This window comes from Manis pentadactyla, chromosome 10 (assembly GCF_030020395.1).
Source record: "Manis pentadactyla isolate mManPen7 chromosome 10, mManPen7.hap1, whole genome shotgun sequence".
NCBI classification, from domain to species: Eukaryota; Metazoa; Chordata; class Mammalia; order Pholidota; family Manidae; genus Manis; species Manis pentadactyla.
The window spans coordinates 17,434,373-17,451,511 of NC_080028.1; the positions used below are offsets into that span (position 1 = coordinate 17,434,373).

Sequence of the window (17,139 nt, forward strand, 5' to 3'; positions counted from 1 at the left end):
GCCTCGGAGGGTAGGTGCTTTTATCACCCCAGATGAGGAAACGGGGGCCCAGGGAGGTGAAGCAAATTGCCTAACTTGCTGCTAAGTTCCCAAACAGGGACTTGATCTCAGGCCTCCAAATTCCATTTCCATTACCAACCATGTGTAAACACAGTAGATCAGTATATTAACTGGCACCTCTACATGCCTGTTATCTAAACCTTAGCGGCTTTCTTTGCTTTTGATTATAGATACTTAAAAATTGCAACATGAGCCAGCTCATGAGACTCAGGCTCCTATGTGTGTGGCAGTGAAAAGTACACAAAATTCTTAAAGGCAGGTGGCAAGGACTGGGGGCCTTGCCTGTGATCAGAAACAAAGGACTCTGGGTGTGCCCCAAGAGGGACTGATGAGAGAGGAATGAGTGTGAGCACTTAGAGCCAACATCCAGGAGAGAGGAGAGAAACAGTGCAGCAGCTGGAAAAAGCACAGCTGGATTTAAAACAAAAGACTTTTCATAAACTTTTAAGCAAATAACAGCCTTATTTGCAAGGAACAAGACCCCAGAAGGAAGAGGAGGCTTCCCTGCATGAGAAGTCTTGGCTGCCCTGCTGACTTTGGAATAATCCCCTATTTTTTCCCTCAGAAACTATTCGGCAAAAAGAACATAGGAGTGGGATTAGCAGCCTTGAGCTGCTGGGCTCTGGTTTTCCACCTGTCTTGGGAGGTCGTTGTGAAGATCACATGGCGAGAGAGGGGAAGAGGTCGTTTTGTAGCAAATGGGTGGAGTTCGTAGTGATAGTAAGAACGGCTTCACTTACTGATTTCTTGCTAGTCACAAGCTCTGTGCTAAAGCCCTAAACTATGATCTAACTTCATCAACAACCTATCATGTGGGTACCAGCATTATCTTCATTTTGGAAATGGGGAAACTGAGGCTCAGTAAGAGACTTTTCCTAAGATCACACAGCCAGTAAGTTGCTGAGGCCTGATGTAGTAACTTCAGGTTAGTTTGACTCCATAACAAGCTCTGATCTATTCAGCTTTTCCTATCAAGTTCTAATCATAGCTTAGAAATCTACACCAACATCTCTATCTTCCTGTCTGTCTATCTATTTCGGTCACCTACTTAAATATACACATGATGTTATTTTTAAGAACATAACGCATTTTTTCTAAGGTTATAAAACTGCATTTATTTCAATGCCTAGTATTGAGGAACTTTCTACATGTTCTACAAGCTTCTTGACATTTACGTCACTGAACTTAGAATAACAGCAACAGTCACAGCCATAGGTAATAATAAGAGGCAGCATGTTTATACTGCACACTAGGTGCCAGGCACTCTCTGAAGACAAGTGCTTTCTACTTACAACTTATACTAACCTTCTGAGGTAATTACTACTACTGTCCCCATTTTATAGATGAGGAAACCAAGGGGAAGAAATGTATGGTAACTTGCCTGAGGTCACACATTTTGCAAAGGGAGGAGCTGATGAAAGACAACTGCTTGAAAGGTTGAGAGTGAGTTTGTTTCTCATACTGAAACTGAATTCACTCCAGGTTTGTGGGGAAGCCTTAAGAGACTGGCTTCAAAGTGTGGTTCTTGGACCAGCAGTGGAGGTATCCCCAGGCATCTGGTTACAATTGCAAATTCTCAAACCAATATAATACTGTACATTGGCTATACTCCAATAAAGGATATATATGAAGAAAGAACTGCTAATTCTCAGATGCCACCCAGGTCTGCTGCCTCAGAAACTTCCCAGTGGGGCTCAACAATGTGGCACGTGCTATAGTTTGAGAACCAGATGCCCTGTGAAGGGGGCCTTTGCCAAGCAAAGGGGCACACAGCACCAGCCCACACCACTGGCAGGCTGCTGTGCAGACGGATCCCGGCTGGGGGTGGAAGGGAGCTCTGGAAGGGCCACTTACTTTTGTCACACCGAGGTCCATATTTATTGGGATCAGAGCAGAACTGGCACTGGGAGCCCTGGAAACCATCCTGGCAGGTGCATGTCCCGTTGCCACTGAGGCCATCTGCGCACTGCAAGCAAAGGCAGGCCTGAGGGCCGTGAAGACAATGTGGCCTGTAAAAATGTCCCTGACGCTTTCGTTTTATGGCCCGACTTCTTTGAACTCAGATCGAATCCACTTGAAATGCCTTTTTGGAATTCCTTGTGGAAGGTGGGGTCCTGTTGGTAACAGGATGCTAAAACAGTGACAAACTTGGGGGTCCTGAGCCAGGATTTAGGAATTTAGGATAAATCACGCAAGGAGCAGAGGGGGAGTCACAATGGAGAACTGGGAACCTCCAAACAGTGCCTAAGGGACCGTGCGATGAGCCAGCAACCTGCAGGATGGGAGCTGGCATTCCTCTCCAGGTTGTCACCTGCTCAAACTGCAGCGGGGAGCCCTTGCTACCTCCTCAGCCTGTCCAAGGTTAGATTTATAATGACTGACATGCATCAGCATTGCCGTGCTAGCTAATTGGTTCCAGCTTTGCCCTGTTCTTCTTCCTGCGGGCTGCCCCCCACTCATGTTAGCAGGTTGTCCTTCCCCTTCAAAGAGGCACATTTTAGATGTGAATTTCTTAAATGCACAGATCGATACTTTTCCCATTTGAACTACAGTTACACTTCCCTTGGTTTGTTGAGCTCTGGCCTCTAAGCTAGATGAATTAAGTTTTGGCCTTTACATGTCACTAGGTTTTGCAGGTGGGTTAAAAAAGCAATCACTGCTCTGTGGCATCTTATTAGACTGATGGACAGTGACTGCAATGGGATATGGGGGGGACTTGATAATACGGGTGAATGTAATAACCACGTTTTTCTTGTGAAACCTCCATAAGAGTGTATATCAATGATACCTAAAAAAAAAAAAAAAGCAATCACTGGATAGTGCTATTTCTTTCTTTCTTCTTCTTTTTTTTTTTTTTGTATTGTAAAATTTTAGTCCTGGAAGGAGTCTTGGAGATCGGTGCAGGCCGTCCCTGTTACCTCCTGCAGGAGGAACTGGGGCCAGAGAGCCCAGGAAAACAGCCAGAAACATCATCACTGCCCCAACCATCCCAGGCCAAAATTCTTCTGCTTCAGACGCCTGTTCTTTTAGCTACAGATCTGTGTCTTTTGTTCCCTGGGAAGAGTGGTTGTATTGTTTCTTGTTAAGTGGTTTTAAAAACATTGTATTTGTTTCTTGGTTTAGTGGTTTTAAAAATTATTTTTTGACTTGACTTAGGACAGGTCCACCTCAGCATTCATGAAAAATCTCATGAGGGACTGTGCTGGTCACCTGTCCATTCCCCGAGCATGGATTCTGGAAGCCTCCTGGACACTGGTTGCAGTCGGGCCCGTAGAAGCCTTTGCAGCACTTCGGTATCTGAGACACAATATGCATGTTACCTTTGGAAACCCCAAGCAGAAGGCCAGGTTCTCAAAGGAAATATATTTTAATTTCCACTGTTATAAATAACAGCATTCGTCTCTCCCCCCACCTCCCCACTCCATGAACGTGACATATTCTTCTGCAGAGGGCGGTCTGGCTGGTGCTCAGCCATGTGTCCGCCACGGATCTGCTGAGGGCCAACCGCAGGTGCCGGCCCAGCTCTGGTACCGAGCAAACAAGACAGGTGAGGCTGCACTCATGGGGCCTCTCTTCAATCCAGTTAGGGAAGAGACAGTATGTTTAAAAAAAAGATGAGAATTTCAGAGAATGATAATTGCTGGGAAAACAAAGTGCCCTGTTGACAGGGTGGCAGGTAAGGGCCAAGGTCGGGGGAGACTGGGGAGGCAGCTGTGGGGCGGTGGTGACAGAGGAAGGGCCAGTTAGATGAATACTTGGAAGATGAATCAGCCCCAAGAGAATCTGGAGGAGCGCTCTGAGCCAGGGAATGGCAAGTGTGCGTGCTGAGGTGGGAATGAGGGTGAGAGGTCAGGCACTGCAGAGGGCGCGCCGTGTGGGGAGTGTCGAGGGCTCTATGGTAAGAGCAGTAGGGAACCACGGGAGGGACGGATGCAGGGAAGGGTGGCCTGGCCACCATGTAGAGAATCTGCCCTTCGAGTCCCTTGCAGGAAGACATTGCCAAGGCCCCACAGATGACCTCTGACCTCACAGTCCCTGGAACTGCCCAGCCCTGCTGGTTTGTGTGTGGGCCTGTGTGGCCTGGATGAGTGCCCAGCCGTGCCCTCACCTTCACAGTGGCATTGCAGAATCTGGCACAGCCACTCTTCAGGCTTCTTATTCTGCTAGAGTACACACACCTGTGTGTGAAGAGTGTCTGGAAGAAAGCCAACGAGAGAAAGCAATGCACTGTGCGCCTCCAGGTCCTCTGGCGTTCCTTGGCTTCTACATTCCTTAGCATTCCACCTCCATTTCCTCCCCACGTTAGGAGACAGGACTAGGCCATACCAGCACACGTGGGTCCCGGTCCAGGCTTAGTCACCCTCTTTAGGACTCTTGTTTTCTTGTTGGCAGAATACAGACCAGGGTTTGCACCACGTGGGGCATGTCTGTTCTTACTCCCCTCCCCGTGCTGTGGCACACACGGTTGCCTGACTGGGCACACTCTGGTGTGCCCTGGATGGGGCTTAGTGTCTGCTGCCAATTAATAGCCATCTGTAAGCATCTCTTCTACAGAAATTTTGGAGTCAGTCTCTAATTTGTAGAAAGATCCACCAAATAAAATAGGGCAAGCCTGAGTTTTTCTCGTAGGGGGTCAGTGGGGTGTGGGGACAGGCAGATTTATGTGCATCTTTCTGCTCGGTAACCCTGGATGCCCACTCATAATTATCTAAAACTACCATTTGTTGAGAACTTACTAGGGCCAGCCATGTTGCACATGAGGTCATCGAGCCTCAACTCCATGTGGATAATTTTCATCCTTTTTTGTAGATGAGGAAACGGAGGCCCAAAAAAGTTAAATCATTCTCCTAAGAACACTGCTTCTTAGTGGGAAGTTCAGAGAATGGGTCTTACCATCTCCTAACTTCAGGATATCACAAGCAAGTCATGTGGTCAGTGGGCCTCAGCTGCCTAATCTGTGAAATGGGCCAATAATGCGGATCTCAAGTTTTTGGTAAGTATTTAGTTCCTGGTTCAAATTTTATGTTAGATGAATGTTGACGTCTAGGTACCCCTTCCTGTAGGCTCTTATGCAAGAAGAGAGCATGAAAACTTCAGAGGCTCTAAAATGCTAAACTTTTCGATATATAAAGGAATTCTGAGGTCACTGAGGAAGGAACGTTCAGCCCGCTTGTTGGATCTCAGGATAATGAACCAACGATACATCCTGGGAGCCTGGCAAGGGCAGTTTTTGGGCTCTGCCCATGTGTCTCATTTCTCTTTCTCCTCTTTCCTTGGGCTGAGGCAGTGTAGGATCACAGCTCTGCCACGTCTCGGCTGTTGACCTTGTGCAAGGTGTTTTATGTTTCCTTGCCTTAGTTCCCAGATTACATAAAAGTTCTGATGATAATATGCCGACCTCAGAGGTTTGCTGTATAAAGCCTTTAGAACAATGGCACACAGCAATCCCTGAGATACTGGTCAACACCACTTCCTCTTTTCTCCCCACTCTCCATATTCCCAGGGGTGATGGCTTCATTGAGCAAAATATCTGAACACCTGAGCCTATTTAATTTTAATGTTTTGCTTGATTAAATGCTTCACACTAGGACGGCAGTAAACAGCTCAGCCTCTTCCTTGTGACCTAGACTAGTGTTGAATGAAACTTCTGGTGGGGAAGTTCTTAGGATAAAAACTATAGGTAGAAATTTCTATCACCAAGTTTACCTCAGAACACTCGGCTTTTGTCACCAGTACAGTACTTGGCATATGAATTATGGATTGTTGTACAATGGTCTGTTTTTCCTTTTTAGATTAGAGCTTCTCAAGACAGACACAACAAACCAAAACAAAATCTTACTCATCTTTAAGTCCCCCGAACCAGATCTAATACGTATGCAGATTCAATCACACTTGAAAAGGTTTTAATGGTCCTAGTGTTATTTCCTTGATATATATATATTTTTCTCTCCAGAATAATGCATGGGAAGAGCAAATATGAATGAAAGGTGGCAGCATATGCCCACTCCAAAATATGTCACGTTGGCCTATGGATTATTTTGAACTAAAGGCACTTGAGAAACAGCAGCTGCAAAAGGGACACCCCGACCTCTCTTTTCCTTTGTGAAAACAGGAGATAAACCTCCCACGTGAAAGGTGCCCTCAATGACCCAGGAGAAAAGAAACATCACCAGCCACAGGGAGCTGCAGCAGAGGTCTGTGCAAACAGACCTTGTTGCAATAACCCTGCCCTTCCTTCAGCCTCCCCATAACGTTTTCCTTTTCCACAACTGCCACTCCTTTATGTAACCTACTATTTAAACATCTGGATGCCCCCGTCTCTTCGGTCTTCATTTTCCTGGGGGGGCTCCCATGCACAAGTAAAACTCTGTACTTTTCTTCCATTAACCTGTTTTCTGTCAATTTAATTCTCAGGCCCAGCGGGAGAACTGAAGTGGGTGGAGGTAAAGCTTTGGTCCCCCTACACAAACACTGGATTTTCCTGAAGAGGGAAAAGCAGAGAAGGAAAGAGCCTGCACTAAGTGGTCACATGGTGTCCCTGCTGGGCTTGGGTTTTGCCTATGCTAATCTGCTGCTGCGGTTGTTTTGTTATGGTGATTACTTCCCAATAAAGGAAATAAAGGTCAAAAGGTTAAGCGGCTCACCTGGGGTTAATGAGTCGGGATTCGAACACAGATCTGTGGTTGTCTTTCAACCACACCCCCATAGCGTAGGCTAAGAGCTCATCTTACATTGACCCCATTGGAATTAGTATCTTTTAAGAAGGAAGGTACAAAGGATGAGAAACACTACCACTGGGGCTGTGTGGCTGATGTGTGGTTTCAGGAAGTTGTCACACTCACCGTGGGCACCGAGTCAGCAGGACATTTGCTCCAGTGTATGAGGGAACAGCTCACGCAGGAGCCCTGCAAGGAAAGACAGCGGATCAGCCTGGCTTCCCTGTAGGAGGGAGCAGGGGACCATCCTGTCTGGCCTTACGCTTCCTCCCTGTGAAGGGGGTTCCAGGCCTCTCTCCCCACCCCTACTGACTCCTCCCCAGAGAGAAGGAGCTCAGTCAATGCCAGAGGGCTCCGCGAGATGGAACTGAGCATGCTCAGAGAAGCCGCTTCCGCTCCCTCTTTCAGGGTCAGAATGTCTACAGGCCTCAGGGGCAGGTGCCTCTTTATAATATGCAGAGTCAATAGGCCACACAGTTAAGGCTTTGCTCTCCAATAAGCATAGCAGTCATGAGACAGAACAGTGAACCTGCCTGTCAGTCTCCCAGGTTTCTTGCTCCATTGGTTCTGAATTCAGGAGGAAGGAAAGGGGCCTGTGCCTCCAGCTCCATTCTCTGACCTCTGCTGGGCTCTGTGCTGACCTTGGAGGGCAGTCTCTGGGCCTACTTGCCAGCCCTGATGGGTCTCCGCCAATGTGAGGCACCAGTGGGATACTGGTGACTGGAAGGAGGGCAAGGGGAGGGTATCTTCCCAGCTCCCCATCTGCTTGGGCATCATTCCTGCTTCTCCTAACAGGCGTCACTTCTCTCCCAGCTCTCCCTGGGCTCAGGTGACTCCAGCCCTTCCCACGCTGACCCTTTGGTTCTGGGGTGGTCCTGGCTTGCTGCCATTGCTTCTCCTTGGATGCACTGTTTGTTTCCTTAGCCCTACCCACCCCTCTGGAGTGGCTCCTTCATTAAAGTCTGTTAATTGGGACCATGGGATAAAATTCTGTTTCCTGTAGGGACCCTAACTAGTATAGAGAATTATTAAACCACTAAAATAATTAAATCACTAAAATCCAAAAATGCATGGTCAAAGGCAGCTAGGGGTTCAGCCAGGTGAAAACTAAGACTTCTAGAAGATACCAGCAGTTCCTACGCCTTGCTAGCCCTACCACTTTCCAGAGAATGCATTTTTATTTTCAATCAACCTAATCAAAACCATCCTAAACCTTGCAGAGCAGAGAGATTTGACTTTAAATCCAGAGACAATAGTAAAAAAATAGGAAAAGAAGACTCCATCCTAAGCCAGCTGTTGGGAAGCTCTTTTCCCCTTCATCCCACTGTTTTGGTTGTGGCTTAAAGCCACATCTTGATTCTTTTCTTTGGGGAGATGAGAGAACTAGCTTTTGAATATTCTGGAACACAGCAATCCTGCAGCAAGCAGGCATGGCTGCCTCCATCTCCTCCACAGACTTCCTTCCTTGAGTGTGAATGGCAGCTGCTTGGGGCAGGGGAGTCTGACTCACAGAGAGCCTTTTCTACAGAGGCCCTTTTTCCTAATACTTTAATCTTTGGGGTAGGAGATGAGACTGTTCGTTCTCAGCTGGCCTGTTCTGATCTTCGTTCCAGTCTAAGCCAAGTGATGGACTGCCAATTCTTTTTTCCAGGAATGAACCATACAGAAATCACTGTCAGGGACTGGCTGGGAAAAGGACCGAGTTTCTGTCTCTTTTAAAAAGGGGTGCTAAGAATTGAACCAAGTCCTCCAGATGGTATGTGACTGGCATGGAGGACTAGTACCATCACAATAGCCTAAAACATCAGACTCATTACATCAATTAAGAAACCTGGAAGCAAAAGTATCAGCCACAGTTCTACGCCAAGTGCTCAATGGGCTATTTGCAGCCCTCACGATGAAAAGAGGGATCAATGAAATAGAATCTACAGAATGAGGCCATTATTCCTTTCCAATGCCCATGTTCCAAGGATATTGTGAGAACAATCTTTGAAGGATTACTCAAATGTCCTGAAAAGAAAGACTGAGACCTATTATTGCTACAACTTTGGGGTTATGGTTTCCATAGGAACTGGAAGATCACATGTTCAGTTTTGAAATTTGGGGTGCTCTGAATAAAACTGGCCGAGCCAAATAAGTTGCTATAGAAACAGGGAAGAGGGTACACAAGCTCATAGGCAAATGGAAAGTTAGGTATTTGAATAGAAGTACAAAAGAAGGTTGACTGGCTAAGCCAGAGCCTGTACTGAAGAAATACTATTTTAAGTCCCTCTTAGTGCGCAACTATGGGCACAGCACCCAGTGGTCCCAGGTGATGGGCAGGGGAAGAAAGAAGTGAGGTGGGAGACTGACCCTGCCTCCTCTGGTGTAGTGGGTGGACTAATACTCCCTCCAGGTTCACTTTCCCCCCAAACTAGGATGTGATCTTATTTGGAAAGCCAGTCTCTGCAGATATAGTGAGTTAAGATGATGTCTTACTGGATTAGGGTGGGTTCTAAATCTAATGACTGCTGTCCTTATAGGAAGTGAAGGGGACACACGGTGACGCAGGGAGGAAGGCCATGTGAAGACGGGGCAGAGATGGGAGAGGTACAGCTCCAAGGCAAGGACCCCAAGAATTGCTGGGAGCCAGGAGAGGCCAGGCAGAGGCAAGGGAGGATCCCCAGCTAGAGCCTTCGGAGGAAGCATGGCCTGCTGATACCTTGATTTAGACTACTGGCCTCCAGAACTGCGAGAGGCTGCAGTTCCGTGGCTTTCAGCCTCCTGGTTTGTGGTAAGTTGTTAGGGCTGCTCCAGAAAACTCATATACGTGGGCAGCCTCTGTCATTGAGGAAATTCCCTCAAGGATGCTTTGTTCACATTTTCTGAGACAGGATGGAGGCCTGCCTGCCTCTTCATGAAGACGGAAATGCTTCTGGTGTGGGCTCCTGTGGTGGCTGCCCCCTGTCAGCTCCTCAGAGCCCTGACAGGAAGGAATGTTGTCTGCTCTCGGGGGCTGCAGAGCGGCCCTTATTTATTTTCCTAGTTTTCTTACCAGTTTCATCTCTCTCTCGGTATCATCACATCGGTGGGGCAGAATTGGGACGATGGAGGGGGGAATGAGAACTCCAGTCAGTGTGTAAATTCGGCCATTTTTGGCAGTGACTTCAGTTTCTTCCATTGCCACATCATTTGCCAGGATCTGTCCCTGGAAAGAGCAGTGACATCTTTCATTGTGTACTGCAGGGGCCCAGAAATCCCTAGGCACACCTGAGTGGTGGTGACCTCCCTAGAGAGCCTTCACCTTTACTTTGCTTTTTTCTGGGTGGATGATTGCTGATGGAAGGTCCTGGCTGACAGGGAAAGATGACAGTTAGATGAATTCTTGACCAACACCAGGCAAGGATGCCCTTGTAGGTGTTGGGCTGAGGAAGAGGTATAATTATTCCAGCTCGACAATATGTTTGCTCTGAGACCCTGGGCAAATTGTTTTACCTCTTTGTGGTGACATGGGGATCCCTTCATTCAGATACATTTATTGACCTTGCATTATGCTGTGCTCTAGTGCTGGGGATACATCAGTGACAAGGTTCCTGATTGTGTTTCCAGACGGGTTCCTGCTTATATTGTAGGGGAGGGAGCAGAAAATGGACAACTAAGCAAAGAATTCTGATCTCTGCTTTCCTCCCAAACCTGCTTCCCCTGTAGTATTAATGGCAACTCCATCCTTCCGGGCAGAAGCTCAGGAGTCTTCAGGGGCTTCCACTGTCTTCATCTCCCATCTAATCCATCAGCAAGTTCTTTTGGGTCTACCTTCAAAATACCTTCAGAACGCAACCACTTAGTACCATGTCCCTGCCACCACCCTGGTCTGGGTCACCACCATTCACCTTGGGGTTATTGCATTTGCCTTCTAACCAGTCTCCTGACTGGTTCTTTATCTGATAACATTCATCTGATCAAGTCATTCCACTGCTCAAAGTCCTCTGATGCCTTCTCTTCTTATTCAAGTAAGAGTCTGCATCCTTACCCTGAATTCTTAGGCCGTGCATGACCTGACCCCACCTCTCCTTTCTGCTGTTACTGCCTCGACCTCTTCTACCTCTCCCCTTCACCCCTCTGCTCCAGCCACAGTGACCTTGCAGCTCCTCAAGCAGGTCGGGCCCGCTCCTGGCTTTGTGCCTTTGGACTCGCTTGCTCCTCTCTCTGGAATGCTCTTTCCCCAGATAGTCACACTGCTTGTTCCTTCATTTCCTATAGGTCTCTGCTCACACCCTTACTTCTTAATGGACTTGCTCAGGCACTTTATTTAAAATATCAGCCCCACCACTTTCTAGTCCCGTTTCTTGTTTTGCTATTCTTTGCCTTAGCACTTACTAAATATATGCTATATTTTACCTACTTAATTTGTTTATTGTCTACCTTCCTATTTACTAAAATGAAAGTTTCATGTAATCAGGGACTTTTATTTACTTCATCTGTTAATTGCCTATCTTCCTATTTACTAGACTGAAAGTTCCATCCAATCAGGGACTTTCATCTGCGTGTTCATTGGTCTACCTTGAGGACCTAGAATGATGTCTGGTGCATAGCTGGCAATTAATATATTCTTACTGAAAGGATGAGGGTCATCATCATCATCTCCAGCAACAGTAAATCAACAGGAGACATAATCTCTACACTTCCAGACTTTTGCTGATAATACAACCCCTGGGAGTTAGCCAAATAATGCTGCCTTCTTTGTGTTCCTTAAGTGAATCATGTTTCCTCCACCTCAGGGCCTTTGCACATGTTCTGTCTTCTACTTGGAACTTTCTTCTACTCATTTCTGCCCAGGTTTGCTCTGCTCATCCTTTGAAGCTTGGCCAAGGCCTTAACTCACTAAGGAAGCTCTAGACCCCTAGATCTGCTCAGCCTCCTTCTGTCGTGAGCTCTTACAGCTCTTGGTGACAGCAAACTATAATTGTAATTAAAATAATTAACTGGTTGCAATTTAGTTGTTTAAAGCCTCTTTTCTTTGCTGGGATGTAAGTGTGTCTTTTTTCCAGCTTTATCCTTGACATCTAGTTCATATTCTCAGACTTACAACATGTAGTTGTTCAGCAGATATTTGTTGAAAGAAACAACAAATGAAGGAAATAATTATAAAGATTTTAAGCCCATGAGATAGTGTTGAGGTAGGATAACCTAATGAATAATCATAAGCCGAGCAAAAATGCATGTGAGTAATGACAGCAGTGGTAAAGTTTTCACCTACATTGTTGGTTGTGTTAAACTGTATGATCTGGTTGGCCAAGCTCCTGATGTGAGAGGTGGAAATGAGAGTGGCCACTTCAAGCTGCAATGAGAAGAGAACAACAGACTGAGACATTTAGAGCAACACACAGAGGCCTGTTTTCATAAAGTCCTCACTGGAAGAAACAGCCTGAAAGTTTATAAAATAAATAATGGGAACTTTGATGTCATGCATTTTTGTGGCTGTGAAGATTTCTTTGACAACAGGCTCACTATTCATTACTAAGGGTATGCTCCAAGCTGCAGATAAAAGAACAGTTGTCACATATTTTCTGGCACAAAAATATTGGAATGTAAGACTAGGTCAAATATCTTGAAAGCAGGGAAAAAATATGTCAGGAAAGTGAGGCCAACCTGGGTAAATGGGACAATGTGGTATCTGATGAGTTCCAGAAGCTTCCGAGATCCCTGCAAAGGAATCAAAATACTTCTTTAGTCATCTGAAAACACAACTCCTCACCACTTGTGGAAACCTCCACAAATGACTTTGGGCACTTAGTCAAGAAAAGTAAATGACCTATAACCTCTTAATTGGGAAGTCCTGGGTGAAAAAATTCTCATCCCCAAAATAGTGAATACTCACCAAATTCCTACTCTGTAGTAGGGGCTGCTCTGAAAACATTATATGCACATCTCATGTAATCCTTCCCAAAGCCTTGTGGAAACTGCTACTGACTCATTTTATGTGTGATAACACCAAGTTCTAAAGACATGTCCAAGTTCACCAAGCTAACTTGGGATCTAAACCTAAGAATTAGCCCACGCTATTATCACTCTGCTCCCCTACCTCTCTGAATGTCTAAAGCTACATTCTGGATTTTCTAAGACAGCCTTAGTTTATGATTCTGCTTGCTTAAATGTCTGCTTGTCAGACCACACGCTGGTTATTAAGGAATATAAGTTCTTCTTAGCAATATCTGGTTAGGACACTTTTCCCTTTCTATGCTCCCATAATACATGGTCATCTCTCCATCAAAGTCCTTTTCAAGATTTCTCTTACTTCACAAAACAAGCAGCAATGGAGGAAAAGAAGGTCTCTGGACTATATCAGGATAGGCAGTCCCCACAGGATGCCTTGGAGAGAGCATACAGAATTGAGGAGTACAGGGACCATTCTCTTTGGTGGAAGAAAGTGGTTTTAGAATTACAGGGAACTTCAAATACTGATTTGGCTAATGAGAAATACTAGCAGAGCCAGGACAAATCAAACCATCCATTTAGACCTGGGATTGCACATCAATTTTATTTCCTGTAACTAGTCTCATTGATGGGTCATAGCTACTTGGGACTCCATTGAGGAGACTGAAGCCACATCTAGGCCTAGTTCCAGAGAACTGTGATTGATTAGTGATGTCTGTTTTGGTTATGGAAAGGTAGGTAGTAATCTGTCTGCTACTTATTTGCCATCCTCAGTTTAGAAGAAGCCTGTATGGGTTCAGACTGAAGCAGTGATGCTCACATATGTCATCAGAAAAAAATAAGATACAATACCTCTGGAGATAGGAGGTAATCCAGAGCACCATCCTTCATGTTATTTAATGCTTCATTACTTGGAACAAAAATGGTGTAAGGTCTACCAACCCCATCTTCATCTAAGGTATGTCCCACACTGGTTTCCTGCATGGGGAAATGAAATTTTATTTCTGCAATCTATCTCAGACAAATATTTGTAGGAATCCTCAGCAAATATTTATAATTGACACCCCTGCTAATTTTACTAAGGACTGGACATAAAACATTTTACTAAGGACATGGACATAAAACATTTTTCAGAAATTCATGAAAAGTACATACCTCTAACAAAGATCTGAACTTGCTGTATCTTGGCTGTAGCATCATCATTATGGTTTGCTAAAAGGAGACATTTTGCTTAAAAATCATTTAACAAATAAGGTGGTTGAGGAAACAGACACCCTAATATTAAAAGGCTGATGACAGAGTTTATGTGTAAATGTGGATTGCTATAAAATGACCTGATCTCCTGGCCAGTGTCAATTTGGCCATCATTAAACAGGTCAGAGGGAATACATTTTTACTGCAGTGAGGACTGCCCTCTTCCGTCAAACATGAGGGATAAATTTTCATGACAATTGGCCACTGGACTGAGTCGTCAGATGTGGCCATAAACGAGGTCACAAAATTGAGATCTTTCCTACACCTGCTGCATGCCTTTCTTTCTCTCTGCAGACATGCCCAGAGGTGCTGTTACTCTACTAAAAACAGAAATGATCCCATTTTCCCCATGGTTGGGGTACTAGGCCAACTGAAGGACAAGCACTCAGTATTGTCATGCATTGTTTTTCTTTGGATGTGACTCTCCAGGGAGCAAAGGAAGATGGATTTGGGTTGACACCATTTTTACCTGATGTGTCTCACCTCAGTGTTGCTCTTGAACGTGGGCACCATCCTGTCCATGGCTCTGTCCAGGATGTGCAGGAGCCCGTTGGAAGCAATGACGTTCCCCTGTATAATTTTTACCTTTTTTTTGCCTCCAAGGAGTTTAAGCCTTATTTGATTGTCCTGAAACACAAAGAGAAATGAAATTAATATGGTGTCTGTAAAGGAGTGAGAACTGACTTACAAGTCTCGAGTCCTTGGGTTCTGCTGTTGTTTGGCTGTGTTATCTTGGGTAAGTCACTTAACCTGAAATGGGGATGATGGCATTTGCTTGGCTGATTTTGAAGGTCTTTTGTTAAGGTCAAATGAAATAATGTGAGAAATCACTGAGGACTACCAATGATTGCTAAATGTGAATAAGGCATTATAAATCCCCCCGCTCCACCATAAACCACAAGGTCAAAGAACAAATCTATAAAATTTACTGTAAATTCATCACCTACTTTACCATCTTATACAAAGAAGTCACACAATAAAAGATATTTCTTGAATGAGTGACTGATGTTAATTCCTTCTTCCTCTCATGTGGCTTCTACAAGTTACAGACTTAGTAAATATTTGTTGAATGAATGAATGAAGATAGCCACATCTTCTTCTATCTATCTATCTATCTATCTATCTATCTATCTATCTATCTATCTATCTATCTATCTATCTATCTATCTATCTATCTAATCTATCTATATCTATTATCTTTTTATCTATCTATCATCTATCTACCTACCTATCTACCATTTATCCATCCATCCATCCATTCACCCATTCACCCATCCATTTACCCATCTATCTATCTATCTATCTATCTATCCTCACACACACAGTATAACACACTGGTTAATGATTCAAGCTTTGGAGTCAAAGAGACTTGTATTTGGATCCTGGCTCTGGCCTCTATTCTGTGACCTCTCAGTTTTCCCACTGGAAAAATCTCCTTCATGGGGTTGTTGCAAGTCTTATATGCTATACGTAAAGGTTTACCCCAGTATCTTGCACAGAGTAAGTGCTCAAAAATCTATCAACTATTGACAATAAGTGAAATGTAGCAATATAGGCTATAACCCACCCACGTACATTCTGTTGACTAGTTATGTGCTCTTCAGCTCAGTAAAGTCACAAAAAGAGTTATCTGTGAAAGAGGTAGTTTTATTTAAAAAGTGAACAACACTAATGGCAGTAGGAGAGAAGGAATGTTAGGTTGGCAAGGGTAGATAAACTCCAGCAATATAAACCAAACAGGATCCCTTTCCTTTTGTAAGAGGAATGCTGATCTGGCTTGTGGCTGGTGCTTCCAGGAAACAGGCTGACTGCAAAGTGTCTCCTTCCTGCTGGCAGCTGAGTGATGGTTACCTGGAAAGCTCATTCAGACCAGAGCAAAATCAAACACTTTTGAGCCCTCTTTCTGCAACAGTCCACTCCGTCCTAGCTGACTCTGTCGGGTGCTGCCCTCTACTTCATTCTACATAGGGAAGTGCTTTGACAAACCAGGAACAGGCCAGAAATTATTCATCACCTTCACGACCCTGAAAACATTGATAATGTGGGCACTGACTAAGTGGGCTGTTCAGTTCTGGGAGTGAAATCGGAGGAAGTCTTACCTTATCCCCACTGAAGATTTCTCCTGACTTTCCAGTCAAGGTGTAGAATGTGTCTGTGTTATTCATATGCTCAGTGTCCATCTGCCCAGCAATTATGTGCAGTTTCACAAAGTACCGAGCCGCCTCACTATCCATCAAAAGCTCCTTTACCTGAGAAAAGAAAGCCGGGGCCTTTAGTCTCCACTTTTGTTGGAAGGAGAAAATGACGTTTGCAACTCAGGCATTGACTTGTTCAGCATCAAAGACATCAAAGCCAGTGCACCCCAACTTGGGGCTGGGCTCTTTCAGAAGCGAGGACAGCTGCCCTGGGTCAGGATTTAAAGGTGGACAGTGGGAGGTGGAGCACGTATGCTGGTATGCTCGCAAAGCACGGTAGGTGCTGCTCTGACGCTGAGTGGACACTGTGGGGAGACAGCACCCAGGCCAGCAGGAGCGGGGCAGGTGGCAGGCCCTGACGAAGCATCTTGACCCAGGAAGTAGACGGGAACGAAAAAGGAAGTTATGAGAAAAGAGGGGCAGGGTGGACTGATGGAGCTTTTGTTTGTGTTTTCTCTTTTAAAAAGTTTTAAGTTTATTGAAGAATAATAGACATAACTATATTGTGTTGGTTTTGGGTATACAACATAGTGATTTGATATTTCTATACATTAGGAAATGGTCATCACAGAAGTCTGGGGACCATCTGTCAACAATGTTACATTATTATTATTTTTTTCTTCTTTATCCCCTTTACCTAATTTCTCCCCCACCTGCCACGTGGCAACCACTACAAAAATGTGGAATGTTTCACAAATTTGCTTGTCACCCTTGCTCAGGGTCTGTGCTCCTCTTCCCCTTCAGATGGAGCTTTGGAATAGTAAAACTAGGATTTTTGAAGTCCACTGAAACAAGTCTACATTTTGCCAGTATTATATTGTTAACTATCAATCAACAGATAATGTTTATTACTTTGTGTAATTTTTATCTATATATTAAACAAGAGACCTCATGCAAAGGGCATCAATATTTATGCCAAAGGCCACAAGCATAGAGGCATCCAGTATTTACTAGTTCTTCCCCCAGCAGGGGAGAGATGGGGCTGTCTCTGAGGTCTGTGA

General features: G+C 44.9%; 1 protein-coding gene across 1 annotated transcript in view; it reads right to left on the bottom strand.

The window, feature by feature from the left end:
* STAB2 (stabilin 2) overlaps window positions 1-17,139 on the bottom strand; it is a 141,440-nt gene that overhangs the window by 75,808 nt on the left and 48,493 nt on the right. Inside the window, exons 13-23 of the mRNA XM_036891231.2 lie at window positions 16,043-16,192; window positions 14,427-14,570; window positions 13,845-13,901; window positions 13,542-13,667; window positions 12,405-12,458; window positions 12,013-12,093; window positions 9,811-9,963; window positions 6,903-6,965; window positions 4,169-4,255; window positions 3,271-3,357; window positions 1,915-2,026 (exon numbers count right to left, since the gene is read on the bottom strand). Coding sequence (XP_036747126.2) covers window positions 1,915-2,026; window positions 3,271-3,357; window positions 4,169-4,255; window positions 6,903-6,965; window positions 9,811-9,963; window positions 12,013-12,093; window positions 12,405-12,458; window positions 13,542-13,667; window positions 13,845-13,901; window positions 14,427-14,570; window positions 16,043-16,192 — 1,114 coding nt within the window. The remainder of the gene's footprint in view (window positions 1-1,914; window positions 2,027-3,270; window positions 3,358-4,168; window positions 4,256-6,902; window positions 6,966-9,810; window positions 9,964-12,012; window positions 12,094-12,404; window positions 12,459-13,541; window positions 13,668-13,844; window positions 13,902-14,426; window positions 14,571-16,042; window positions 16,193-17,139) is intronic.